The 15,060-nt window shown below is 46.0% G+C and overlaps 1 protein-coding gene across 1 annotated transcript in view; it reads right to left on the reverse strand.

Moving 5' to 3' along the window:
• LOC140457162 (uncharacterized) overlaps positions 1 to 15,060 on the reverse strand; it is a 37,347-nt gene that overhangs the window by 1,746 nt on the left and 20,541 nt on the right. Inside the window, exons 2-3 of the mRNA XM_072551224.1 lie at positions 10,346 to 10,452; positions 110 to 320 (exon numbers count right to left, since the gene is read on the reverse strand). Of these exons, the coding sequence (XP_072407325.1) occupies positions 110 to 320; positions 10,346 to 10,452 (318 nt within the window). The remainder of the gene's footprint in view (positions 1 to 109; positions 321 to 10,345; positions 10,453 to 15,060) is intronic.

Genomic DNA, 15,060 nt, shown 5'->3' on the forward strand with positions numbered 1-15,060 from the left:
AGCCCACCAATACTCTCTTCAATAACCTCCCATTCCCCATACTTTGTCTCACTCTGTCCCTCAATCACTCACTCCCTCCCTCCCTCCCTCCCTCCCTCTGCCAACTTACCTGGCTCTGTATCAATCTGGGCCAGCTTCCCAGCCTGAGGGACCAGACCCTCTCCCTCACCCCCCTGCTCTGCCATGAGAAACTCCTCTGGGGGCCAGCGCAGCTCACCGCTCTCCACCTCACTCACATCAGTCGGCTCCACCACAATGGATGGCAGGCGGTCCTTGAGTTTGCACTGACCTTCGTAAGAATCACAGGGATCAGGGAAGATCTAGGGACAGAGTGGGATTTGGAGAGACAAAACAGGAAGAGGGAGAAAGGGACATAGAGAGTCAGGGTGGGAGAGAGAGAAACATGAAAAGACAGTGTGGGGGAGAGAGAGAAAGTCAGGGACATGGAGCGTCAAGATGAGAGAGACGTGGAAAGATAATGTTGGGGGAGAGAGAGAAAGGGACATAGAGAGTCAGGGTGGGAGAGAGTGACATGGAAACAGAGTGAGGGAGAGAGAAAGGGACATAAAGAGACATGGGAGGCAGAGTTGGACAGAGAACGTGAGGGAGGGACAGTATAGGAGAAGAAAGGTGATGTGAAGACAGTTTGAGAGAGAGTGGGAGGAAACAAAAGATGATTGGAGATAAGGGAAAGGAGACGATGAGGGGTAAATGGGAGAAAGAGAGGAGAGAGCAACTTAGAATTATTAAGAATTACTTGCCAGTTATAAGTTTATTAATGCTTAGTCTTTTTATTAAAATGCTGAATCTTGATTTCGTGGATCTGGACTGGGTTGCAGCCCAAAGGCTCAGTTAACTTTACCTCCAAAGTAGGAAGGAGCCTAGGTGCTAGCGTAGATCAATGAACATAGAACAACAATACAGTGCAGAACAGGCCCTTCGGTCCTCAATGTTGCGCCGACCTGTGAACTCATCTAAGCTCATTCCCTCTACACTATTCCATCATCATCCATGTGCTTATCCAAGGAAAATATATATTGCTGCTTGGTCCACAACCTGAGAAAATGCGAGGTTTAGTCACAGGATGGGCATTGTCTGTAAAACCATTCACCAAGTTCAAAACTGACAGCTCTGACAACCCCACATCGTCTATGGCAAGACCCAAAAGACCAATTGACTGATACCCTAAACCCAGGGTCATCTGACAGCTCATTTGTACTGACCCTTCTTGGCACCACTTTGTAGTTCCTGCTCCCATGAGCCCCTCCCTCAGGAGCCCTATCATTGTGTCTTCCATCAGGGGGAACTCAGCAGGAGATACCTGAAGTGTAATGAGGGAGAGAGGAGGCCTCTGTCAGATGCAAGATGCTTGTGGTAAAGGTGTTAATGTATTAGTGGTTAGTGAGGTCACACAGCGATATTGAAAGGGCAGATAATTGAAGAGAACTTACAGGAACATTTGAAGCTGGAATGAGGCCAAGGAGTTGCACAAGTTCGAGCTGGAATGTATCTTTCTCACAGCAGGCCACTGGGAGCAACCACAAAGAATGTGAGAGAATGGAAAAAACTGCAAATGTGAGAAGGACAGTAAGCAGCAGTCTCCAGGTAAAGCTTCTCTCTTATCAGTCCAAACGCAGTACTCTCTTACAAATTGTTCCTAAATATCGGGTTGTCACTTTGAGGAGCAGATCATGAGGTTTTGGTCAGTAGAGCACTTAACACTGATATGGGGGAGTCTCAGTTAAAACAAACTGCTTCTCTTTATTGTCCTGTTGTTGCAGATATAGTTACCATAGTAACTCTGAGCTAGTCTTCCACTCTCAGTTCAGCTTTTTGAAAAGCCCAGTGGAGTTTGTTGAAATATTTTGCTTTGATCTAAATGGAGTGGGTTTGTATTCAGCCCTACTCCTCCTTTGACCGCAATGTTTATATAAAATGTGAAAAAGGCCCACAGTCTCTCTGGGGGGAGGGGAAACGGGGACAGGACCCATACACTCTCCATGGGGGGAGGGTGGTGGAGGACCCATAGACACTCCTTGGAGTGAGGAGGGGTGGACAGGACCCATTGACTTTCCATGGGGGAGGGGGTTGGAGCTGGTACTGGACCCCCCTCCCCTGGGGAGTGGGACAGAGACCCACAGTCTTCCCTCCATCTCCCCTTCCCCCCAGGGGATAAAGAAGGACCTACAATCTCCGCCCTTCCCCTCTACCAAGAGAATGAGACAGGAATTTGACAACCCCCCCCACCCGCAGGATTGGCAGAAGTGAATCCAGGAGTGATTAGGAGTACATCAGGAGTGAATCTAGGAGTACATCAGGAGTGATCGAGGATTACATCAGCAGTGATTGAGGATTACATCAGCAGTGATCGAGGATTACATCAGCAGTGATCGAGGGTTACATCAGCAGTGATTGAGGATTACATCAGCAGTGATTGAGGATTACATCAGCAATAGTCGAGGATTACATCAGCAGTGATCGAGGATTACATCAGCAGTGATCGAGGGTTACATCAGCAGTGATTGAGGATTACATCAGCAGCGATCGAGGATTACATCAGGGGTGATCAAGGATTACATCAGCAGTGATCGAGGGTTACATCAGGAGTAATCGAGGATAACATCAGCAGTGATCGAGGATAACATCAGCAGTGATCGAGGATAACATCAGCAGTGATCGAGGATTACATCAGCAGTAGTCGAGGATTACATCAGCAGTGATCGAGGATTACATCAGCAGTGATCGAGGATTACATCAGCAGTGATCGAGGATTACATCAGCAGTAGTCGAGTATTACATCAGCAGTGATCGAGGATTACATCAGCAGTAGTCGAGGATTACATCAGCAGTGATCGAGGATTACATCGGGGTGATCGAGGATTGCATCAGCAGTGATCGAGGATTACATCAGGGGTGATCGAGGATTACATCAGCAGTGATTGAGGGTTACATCAGGAGTGATCGAGGATAACATCAGCAGTGATCGAGGATAACATCAGCAGTGATTGAGGATTACATCAGCAGTAGTCGAGGATTACATCAGCAGTGATCGAGGATTACATCAGCAGTGATCGAGGATTACATCAGCAGTAGTCGAGGATTACATCAGCAGTGATCGAGGATTACATCAGCAGTAGTCGAGGATTACATCAGCAGTGATCGAGGATTACATCAGGAGTGATCGAGGATTACATCAGCAGAGTTTGAGGATTACGTCAGCAGTAGTCGAGGATTACATCAGCAGTGATCGAGGATTACATCAGGTGTGATTGAGGATTACCTCAGCAGTGATCGAGGATTACATCAGCAGTCGTCGAGGAGTACATCAGCAGTGATTGAGGATTACATCCGCAGTAGTCGAGGATTGCATCAGCAGTACTCGAGGATTACATCACCAGTGATCGAGGATTACATCAGGAGTGATCGAGGACAACATCAGCAGTAGTCGAGGATTATATCAGCAGTGATCGAGGATTACACCAGCAGTGATCGAGGATTACATCAGCAGTAGTCGAGGATTACATCAGCAGTGATAGAGGATTACATCAGCAGTAGTTGAGGATTGCATCAGCAGTGATCGAGGATTACATCAGCAATAGTCGAGGATTACATCAGCAGTGATCGAGGATTACATCAGCAGAGTTTGAGGATTACATCAGCAGTAGTCGAGGATTACATCGGCAGTGATCGAGGATTACATCAGCAGTAGTCGAGGATTACATCAGCAGTGATTGAGGATTACATCAGCAGTAGTCGAGGATTACATCAGCAGTGATTGAGAATTACATCAGCAGTAGTCGAGGATTACATCAGCAGTGATCGAGGATTACATCAGCAGTGATCGAGGATTATATCAGCAATAGTCGAGGATTACATCAGCAGTGATCGAGGATTACATCAGCAGAGTTTGAGGATTACATCAGCAGTAGTCGCGGATTACATCAGCAGTGATTGAGGATTACATCAGAAGTGATCGAGGATTACATCAGCAGTAGTCGAGGATTACATCAGCAATAGTCGAGGATTACATCAGCAGTGATCGAGGATTACATCAGGGGTGATCGAGGATTACATCAGGGGTGATCGAGGATTACATCAGCAGTGATCGAGGGTTACATCAGGAGTAATCGAGGATAACATCAGCAGTGATCGAGGATAACATCAGCAGTGATTGAGGATTACATCAGCAGTAGTCGAGGATAACATCAGCAGTGATCGAGGATTACATCAGCAGTGATCGAGGATTACATCAGCAGTGATCGAGGATTATATCAGCAGTAGTTGAGGATTACATCAGCAGTGATCGAGGATTACATCAGCAATAGTCGAGGATTACATCAGCAGTAGTCGAGGATTACATCAGCAGTGATCGAGGATTACATCAGCAGTGATCGAGGATTACATCAGCAGTGATCGAGGATTACATCAGCAATAGTCGAGGATTACATCAGCAGTGATCGAGGATTACATCAGCAGAGTTTGAGGATTACATCAGCAGTAGTCGAGGATTACATCAGCAGTGATCGAGGATTACATCAGCAGTGATCGAGGATTACATCAGCAGAGTTTGAGGATTACATCAGCAGTAGTCGAGGATTACATCAGCAGTGATCGAGGATTACATCAGCAGTGATCGAGGATTATATCAGCAGTAGTTGAGGATTACATCAGCAGTGATCGAGGATTACATCAGCAATAGTCGAGGATTACATCAGCAGTAGTCGAGGATTACATCAGCAGTGATCGAGGATTACATCAGCAGTGATCGAGGATTACATCAGCAGTGATCGAGGATTACATCAGCAATAGTCGAGGATTACATCAGCAGTGATCGAGGATTACATCAGCAGAGTTTGAGGATTACATCAGCAGTAGTCGAGGATTACATCAGCAGTGATCGAGGATTACATCAGGTGTGATTGAGGATTACCTCAGCAGTGATCGAGGATTACATCAGCAGTAGTCGAGGATTACATCAGCAGTAGTCGAGGATTACATCAGCAGTGATCGAGGATTACATCAGCAGTGATCAAGGATTATATCAGCAGTAGTTGAGGATTACATCAGCAGTGATCGAGGATTACATCAGCAATAGTTGAGGATTACATCAGCAGTGATCGAGGATTACATCAACAGTGATCGAGGATTACATCAGCAGAGTTTGAGGATTACATCCACAGTGATCGAGGATTACATCAGCAATAGTCGAGGATTACATCAGCAGTGATCGAGGATTACATCAGGCGTGATCGTGGAATACATCAGAAGTGATTGAGGAACACATCAGCAGTAGTCGAGGATTACATCAGCAGTGATCGAGGATTACATCAGCAGTAGTCGAGGATTGCATCAGCAGTAATTGAGGATTACATCAGCAGTAGTCGAGGACTACATCAGCAGTAGTCGAGGATTACATCAGCAGTGATCGAGGATTACATCAGCAGTAGTCGAGGATTACATCAGCAGTAATTGAGGATTACATCAGCAGCGATCGAGGATTACATCAGGTGTGATCGAGGATTACATCAGGAGTGATCGAGGATTACATCAGCAGTAGTCAAGGATTACATCAGCAGTAGTCAAGGATTACATCAGCAGTGATCGAGGATTACATCAGCAGTAGCCGAGGATTACATCAGCAGTGATCGAGGATTACATCAGCAGTAGTCAAGGATTACATCAGCAGTGATCGAGGATTACATCAGCAGTGATCGAGGATTACATCAGCAGTAGTCGAGGATTGCATCAGCAGTAATTGAGGATTACATCAGCAGTAGTCGAGGACTACATCAGCAGTAGTCGAGGATTACATCAGCAGTGATCGAGGATTACATCAGGTGTGATCGAGGATTACATCAGGAGTGATCGAGGATTACATCAGCAGTAGTCAAGGATTACATCAGCAGTAGTCAAGGATTACATCAGCAGTGATCGAGGATTACATCAGCAGTAGCCGAGGATTACATCAGCAGTGATCGAGGATTACATCAGCAGGAGTCAAGGATTACATCAGCAGTGATCGAGGATTACATCAGCAGTGATCGAGGATTACATCAGCAGTAGCCGAGGATTACATCAGCAGTGATCGAGGATTACATCAGCAATAGTCGAGGATTACATCAGCAGTGATCGAGGATTACTTAGGTGTGATTGAGGATTACATCAGCAGGGATCGAGGATTACATCAGCAGTGATTGAGGATTACATCAGGTGTGATTGAGGAGTACATCTGGAGTGAATGCATGAGTTATTGAGGAGTACATCAGGAGTGACGGAGGAGTGGATCCAGGAGTGATTGAGGAGCAAATCCAGGAGTGATTGAGGAGCAAATCCAGGAGTGATCGAGGAGTGGATTCTGGAGTGATTGAGGAGCAAATCCAGGAGTACAACAGGAGTGAATCCAGGAGTGATAGAAGAGTACATCAGGAATGAACCCAGGATTACATCGGGTGTGAATTCAGGAGAGATTGAGAAGTACATCAGAGTAAATCCAGGAGTGATCGGGGAGTACATCAGGAGTCAATCCAGGAGTGATCAGGAAGTACATCAGGAGTAAATCCAGGAGTGATCAGGGAGTACATCAGGTGTGAATCCAGGAGTGATCGGGGAGTACATCAGGTATGAATCCAGGAGTAATCGAGGAGTACATCAGGAGTCAATCCAGGAGTGATTGGGGAGTACATCAGGTGTGAGTTCAGGAGTGATCAGGGAGTACATCAGGTGTGAATCCAGGAGTAATCGAGGAGTACATCAGGAGTCAATCCAGGAGTGATTGGGGAGTACATCAGGTGTGAATCCAGGAGTGATCGGGGAGTACATCAGGAGTCAATCCAGGAGTGATCGGGGAGTACATCAGGAGTCAATCCAGGAGTGATTGGGGAGTACATCAGGAGTCAATCCAGGAGTGATCGGGGAGTACATCAGGAGTCAATCCAGGAGTGATTGAGTGAGAAAAGTTTGGATCGGAGACCACAAAGGCCACAAACAGAGGAAAGTTAAACTGGGAAACCAGTTTAGGGGAAAAAGGTAGAAATATAATGGCTGACATTAAAGAAGATATTTCAGTTTACTCAGAAAAGATATATGCAGAGAAAGGAGGATTCTAGTGATAGAACAAGCTGAGTGAGGAGGCCAGTGATACTAGCTACCTGACAAAGGAGCAGCGTACCGAAAGCTAGTGCTTCCAAATAAACTTGTTGGACTATAACCTGGTGTTGTGTGGTTTTTCTCTAAGTGAGGAGGGTAAGATTGGGTGGAGTTGAAAGCATGAGCATATGATTCTACAAAATTGAACGACAGTCAGAAGATTGGAGAGTGTAAACGGAAACAACAAAAAAAAGCCCAAAAGCTTAATAAGGAAGGAACCATTCCAGGTAAAGATCGTTCACCAGAAACATAAACAAGTAATACAGGCATTTCCCAATGTTCAAAAAGGAAAAATGTAACTACTGTCAGGCTAGACCTCTTGAGGCAGTGTCCGGAGACACATCATCTAAAGTAAGGAAATGGCAGATAAATTTGACAGATAACTTGCATGTGTTTTCAGTGTAACGGATACAAATAACATCCCAGAAATAATTGTGAATCATAGGCTGAAAGAGAGTGAGGGACTTGAAAAGTCACCACCAGGGAGAGGGTGGTGAAATCTGACTAATCCCCATATCCTCACGGACTTCATTCTCCGGTGTGAGAAATGGGAGTTGAAGCATTAGTTTTAATTTTTCCAAAATTCCCTGGACTCTGGAGACAGAAAACAAACAACTACAAGCCAGTGAGTTTAACAGGTCATAGCAGGGCACTTAAAAAAATGACATTCCATTCAGCCAGAGTAAGACTGAACCATGGAACAGAGTAGCAACATACCAGTCTGGAAACAGTCCAGCGTGGGAACAGCCAACCCTCACTTACCTGTAAATTGGACAAGCACTCCCTCCCCCTCACTCTCCCCCACCACTCTCTCCCAGTCCCCTCAGTCTTCCCACCATCCCCCCTCACTCTCTCCCCATCCTACCCCCATTCTCTCCCCACCTCACTCACACTCTATGCTCAACCCATCACACTCTCTCCCCACCCTCCCCCAATTCTTTCTCCACCCTCTCTCACTCTCTCCCCACCCTCACTCACACTCTTTCCCCACCCTCTCTCACAGTCACTCCCCGCCCTCCCCCTTACATCTATCCCCACCCCCCCACTCTCTCCCCACCCTCTCTCACTCTCTCCCCACCCTCACTCACACTCTTTCCCCCCATCTCACTGTCTCCCCACCCCCCCACCCCCCTTACATCTCTCCCCTCCCCTCACTCTCTCACAATCTCTCCCCACCCTCTCAGATGAAAGGCCTTTTGGTAGGGGAGCAGACAGGCATTTCTGTGGCCCTAGTCATAGTATGTTTCCTCTCTGATGCCAGAATCAAGAATGTCATGGAGTTTGTCCATTCTGACAGCAACGATGTCAGTAACGGAGGGAGTTGGTCCTGAAATTCAAATACAAGGAGTGAGGCAGGAGGTCAAAAAGCAGGACCTGTCACCTCAGGATTGCTCCTAGTATGATGTGTTGTTGACTCTAGAAATAGGAAGGTTGAGAGAATGAAAATGTGCCCGGAAAAATGGTACGGCAGGGAGAGCTTTAGATTTCAAGGTGGGTCAAACCTGCACAAGATGGTCAGGTTACAACTTAACAAGGCCAAGATTTATATTGTGATGTAGCCTATGTGATTTATATGTGTTTTAATATCATTTGTGACACGTGTAGATTTTTGGATTTTGAAATAGTGACATATGGCCTTTCTGTGCAACTGAAGTTAATAACTACCTTGTGAGTATTTCTGTAGCCATTGTTTACCTTATGACTGAGTAAAGTAAACCATTATCCTTTAAGGTTTAAGTAAACCATTATGCTTTAAGATCTGTTAGAAATTTATAAACATCGGCCTTTTAAGCTTAGAGGAAACATCTATCGTTCAAGGCAGAAAATGTTGTCTTCCAGTTTTACTTTGAGTTGGAGATTTCTTTGCTTAGAGTTTGCAAAATTTTAGGGCTGTTCAGAGGGGACCTTACCAGGGTCAGAAGCAGAAATGTTTTTTCTGGAAAATTATTTTCAGAGCCTTCAAGAAAGTAGAAACGTTTAATTTGTGTAATATGTAGAAAAGGACATGATTTGGAGATGCCAGTGTTGGACTGGGGTGTACGAAGTTAAAAATCACACAACACCAGGTTCTAGTCCAACAGGTTTAATTGGAAGCACACTAGCTTTCGGAGCGATGCTCACAACCACCTGATGAAGGAGCGACGCTCCGAAAGCTAGTGTGCTTCCAATTAAACCTGTTGGACTATAACCTGGTGTTGTGTGATTTTTAACTTTGTAGAAAAGGAATTTGCAATGATTAGAAGCTGAGGAAACCTAAACTTTCAGTGTTGTATGTTTATATGAGATTCCACCACAGTTCACAAGGACACAAACTGGGAAATATCAGTTAAAATGAATGCTAAAGATTTTTAACCAAAATGGAACTTCTGTAGACTTGCTATGAAGTAATGGTGTTGAACAATAGGTTGAAATTCTGTTCTGCTGTTTGTTTTGAGATTTTTCTTAGTGTGCTAAATCTAGATAGCTGATTTTAAAATTTATTTTCCATTTCAAAGCTGTGTGCTATAAGGATCTGTTTTGTTGTTGCCTTGTGTAACTGCGTTTCAGTGACCAGCACCACATAACTAAAATTTCCAAAAAGATCTGTCAGACTAGATTTCATTCTGGGATCTGACTTGTCCAGTTGTACCATCAGCTGGAATCATAACAGCAGATCTAAAGAGACTCCTGATTAACAAGGGAATGAATCAAGCATGAATGGGAATGATGAGCAATCAGATCAGCCATTATCCTATAGCATGGCTGAGCAGGTTTGAGGGAGGCTGAATTCAGATGAATCTTTGTCAGGTATGTCACAGCTGCAGACAGTGTGAATGAGAAGGTACCTCGGTCACTAACAGATTTAATAGCAGCGGAAAACTAGAGAATTGGGCACAGGAGGAGGCAACTCAGTCAATCACATTGACTTGGCAGACAACCATTTCCCAAACAATCCAATTGATTCTGTGCCAAGAATTCTCTGATTTCTCAGGAACTCAAAAGCACAGATTCAACAAGCTATTTATACATTTATATAAAAATAAATTGCTTCTAGATTGGCAGAGAAAAAGCTCTTGGAGTTCATCGTCTCCCCATCATTATGCACACAGACTCCCTGTCTCCACCTGCCTCTCACACATCTTTCCATCTCCCACCCTGTCCCCATCCCCTCCCCAGTCAGTGCCCCTGTAGTTCTCATCCCCGTTCCGGATATCTGTACCTGGAAGGGTAACCTGTTGTCATCATGTTTGAGACCCATTTCTTCAGCAGAGGCTTTACAGCTGTTGATCATCACATCAGTCATGGTGACACTTTGCTCACAGGGTCCTAAGGACAACAAATTCAGGAAAGAATATTCCATCAATGTGCTGTGTCACTTACCCACTCACTGAACTCTGCACTGGCTCCTGGCCTCGACCATCCTCCCCACTCATCAAGTACACTCTGAGCTCTGCTTCTCAGCTCCAGACCTATTCAAACCTTTCACTGAACCCTAATACCCACTCCACCGCCCGTCCACCCCAGCAACTCCCCCACTGAAAGGGGGTGAGGGGTCTCTCTGGGTAGAGCAGAATGAGGGGTCTGTCTGGGTGGAGCAGAGTGAGGGAGTGAGGAAGCCATTTGGTATGCTTGCCTTTATTGGTCAGTGCATTGATTATGGGAAGTCATGTACAAGACATTGGTTGGGCCACTGTTGGAATATTACATGCAATTCTGGTCTCCCTCCTATCGGAAAGATGTTGTGAAACTTGAAAAGATTCAGAAAAGATTTACAAGGATGTTGTCAGGGTTGGAGGATTTGCAGTATGGAGAGAGGCTGAACAGGTTGGAGCTGTTTTCCCTGAAGCATCGGAGGCTGAGGGGTGACCTTATAGAGGTTTATAAAATCATGAAGGGCTTGGGTAGGGTAAATAGACAAGATCTTTTCCCAGGAGTGGGGGAGTGCAGAACTAGAGGGCATAGGTTAGGGTGAGAGGAGGAAGATATAAAAGAGACCAAAGGAGCAATTTTTCATGCAGAGGGTGGTGCGTGTATGGAATGAGCTGCCAGAGGAAGTGGTGGAGGCTGGTACAATTACAGCATTTAAGAGGCATCCGAAAGGGTATATGAACAGGATGGGTTTAGAGGGATATAGGCCAAGTGCTGGAAAATGGGACTAGATTAGGTTAGGATATCTGGTTGGCATGGACAGGTTGACCGAAGGGTCTGTTTCCATGCTGTACATCTCTATGACTCTATGACTGAGACTCTGATTTATGAATTGCTGGAACACAGAAGGTCAGTTACTTGGTACGATACCAGCCCATGTTGGTATTGTCAAACAGATCACATGGTTTTTGAGAGATTTGGTGCATCAGATAAAGCAGAAAGAGACCTCTCTCCTTCCCACTCTGCCCTCATTTACATGTTAATGGCAGGGTGGGATGCATTAATGTGTCACTGTTGGGGCGGTCTGACTGCTGAAGGTTCTGACTCACTTCAACACGGGAGCATCTCCATGAATGAATCCGCATCATTCATTGACAGTAAGTCAACTACGAGAGACCTGAGACCTGAGACTGCATAGCTCACAACCCAAATAACCAAGTTATTGTGAACCAGTGAGTCCATGGTGTATCTCTCTGGGACCTCATCGCCTCTTCTCAAAAACAGGCCTCTGGCCACCTATTCACCCTTGGCTCAAAGGGGCACCTCTTCAACTATGGAAGGCATCTGTGATGGACAGACTCCTTATTTCAAAGGGATAGGCCCAGCCAAAATGAAATCCAATCCTCCTCTGACGTCAGCGATTTCTCCCGATAAAATAATGATCTGGGTTTCTGGAATTTTTTTAAACCTTCAAAACTAAGGACAATAGCCCATTGTAACAATAACTTGCACTTATATAGCAACCTGGAAGTGGTAAAATGATCCAAAGGGCATCACAGGAGTATAATCAGATATACTTCAACATCGAGTCACATAAGGAAATATCAGGGATAACTGACTAAGCCTTCAGACAAATGGGTAGATTTCAAGACACATCATTCAAGAGGGATTCGCGATGGAATTCCAGAGATCAGGTCTCCAGGCAGGCGAAGGCAGGACCACCAACAGTGGAGCAATGGGAATTCCGAGAAGCTCAAAAGTTCAGAATTAGAGGTTTCCCTCCATCACAAGCTCAGAAGTGAGGATGCTCACTGATGATTGCACAATGTTCAATACAATTTGCAACCCCTCAGATACTGAAGCAGTCCATGTCCAAATGAAGCAAAAATTGGACAATATCCAGGTCCAGGCTGACAAGTGGCAAGTAACGTTTACACCGCACGAGTGACAGACTATGATCATCTCTAACAAGACAGAATCTAACCTCAAGGTAATTACCATCATTGAATTCCTCCACCATCAACACTCTTGGGGTTACCATTGACTAGAAACTGAACTAGACTCACCATGTAAACACAGTGGCTCCAAGAGCAGGTCAGAGGATGGGAATCCTGCAGTGAGTAACTCCCCTCCTGACTCCCCCCCAAAGTCTCTCCCCACCATCTACAAGGCACAAGGCAAGAGGGTGAGAGAATACTCCCCACTTGCCCCTGGATGGGGGCAGCTCCAACAACACTCAAGAAGCTCGACACCATCCAGGGACAAAGCAGCCCCCGCTGGATTGGCCCCACACCCACAAACACCCCCTCGCTCCGTCCCCCCACTGACACTCAGTAGCAGCAGTGTGTACCGTTTACAAGATGCACTGCAGAAATTCACCAAAGATCCTCAGGCAGCACCTTCCAAACCCATGAAACACTTCCATCTAGAAGGAGAAGGACAGGAAATAAATGGAGACACCATCCCCTATAATATAGAATGTAGAACATCAAAAAGTACAGCACAGAACAGGCCCTTTGGCCCATGATGTTGTGCTGAGCATTAATCCTAATGTAAAATTAAATAACTAAAGCTACGCATCCCTCAATTCACTGCTCTCCATCTGCATGTCCAGCAGTCTCTTAAATGTCCCTAATGACTCTGCTTCCACCACCACCGCTGGCAACGCATTCCATGCTCTCACAACTCTCTGTGTAAAGAAAAGACAAGTTCCCCTCCAAGCCACTCACCATCCTGACTTGAAATGTCGACCATTTCTTCAGTGTCACCAGGTCAAAAATCCAGGAACTCTCTCCCTCACAGCACTGTGGGTATCCCCTGCAGCATATGGACGGCAGCAGTTCAACAAGGCAGCTCACCCCCATCTATTCAAGGGGAACTCAAGATGGGCAATAAATGCTGGCCAGCCAGCAGCTCCCACATCCCATGAATTCATTTCTTTTTAACAAAAGGAAGGTTTTGTGTGGCTTCATTTTATTCATTTGTGGGACTTTGGTGTCGCTGGCTGGACAGCATTGATAGCCCATCCCTATTTGCCTTTGAGAAGGTGGTGGTGAGCTGCCTTCTTGAGTCGCTGCAGTCCACTTACTTGGGTTGACCAACAATGCTGGTAGGGAGGGATTTCCAGGATTTTGATCCAATGACTGTGAAGGAACCGCGGTATATTTCCAAGTGGGGTTTGGAATAGAACTTGCAGAGGGTGGTGTTCCCAAGTACCTGCTGACCCTGTCCTTCTAGATGGAAGTGGTCGTGGGTTTGGAAGGTGTTGTCTGAGGATCTTTGGTGAATGACTGCAGTGCATTTTGAGAAAGTACAAATTGCTGCGACTGAGCGTCGGTGGTGGAGAGATTGAATGTTTGTAGATGTAGTGCCAATCAACTGGGTTGCTTTGTCCTGGATGGTGTCAAGCTTCTTGGGTGTCGTTGGAGCTGCACCCATCCAGGGCAAGTGGGGAGGATTCCATCACACTCCTGACTTGTGCCTTGTAGATGGTGGATAGACTTTGGGGTGTCAGGAAGTGAGTTACTTGCTGCAGTATTCCTAGTCTCTGACCTGCTGTTACAGCCACTGTGTTCATATCGTGTGTCCAGTTGAGTCTCTGGTCAATGGTAACTCCAAGGATGTTGACAGTGGGGGATTCAGTGATGGTAATACCATTGAATGTCAAGGGTCAGTGATTAGAGTATCTCTTATCGGTGATGGTCATTGCCTGGCCTTTGTGTGGTGCGAATGTCACTTGCCAGTTGTCGGCCCAAGCCTGAATATTGTCCAGATCCTGTTGCACTTCAGCACAGACTGCTTCAGTATCTGAGGAGTTGCTGAACACTGTACAATCCTCAGGGAACATCCCCACTTCAGACCTTCTGACAGAGGACAGGTCATTGCTGAAGCAGCTGAAGATTGTTGGGCCGAGGACACTATCCTGAGGGACTCCTGCAGTGATGCCCTGGAGTCGAGATGACTGACCCTTCATAACTACAACCATCTTCCTTTGTGTCAGATATGACTCTAACCAGTGAATGTTTGCCCCTGATACCCATTGGTTCCAGTTTTGCCAGGGCTCCTTGATGTCATACTCAGTCAAATGTGGCCCTGATGTCAAGGGCTGTCACTCTCACCTCTGGAATTCAGCTCTTTTGTCCATGTTTGAACCAAGGCTGTAATGAGATCAGGAGCTGAGTGACCCTGGGAGATCCCAAACTGGACATTACTGAGCTGGTTATTGCGGAGCGGGTGCTGCCCGAGAGCACTGTTACTGACCCCTTCCATCACTTTACTGATGATGGAGAGGAAACTGAGTGGACGGTGATTGGCCGGGTTGGATTTGTCCTGCTTTTTGTGTACAGGACATACCTGAGCAATTTTCCACATTGTCGGGTAGATGCCAGTGTTGTAACTGGACTGGAAGAGCTTGGCTAGGGGAGCGGCAACTTCTGGAGCACACGTCTTTCGAGCTATTGTCGGAATATTATCAGGGCCCATTGCCGTTACAGTATGCAGCACCTCCAGTCATTTCTTGATATCATGTGGGAGTGAATCGAATCCACTGAAGGAGCCCGAGATGGA

Source organism: Chiloscyllium punctatum, chromosome 31 (genome assembly GCF_047496795.1).
Source record: "Chiloscyllium punctatum isolate Juve2018m chromosome 31, sChiPun1.3, whole genome shotgun sequence".
NCBI lineage: Eukaryota > Metazoa > Chordata > Chondrichthyes > Orectolobiformes > Hemiscylliidae > Chiloscyllium > Chiloscyllium punctatum.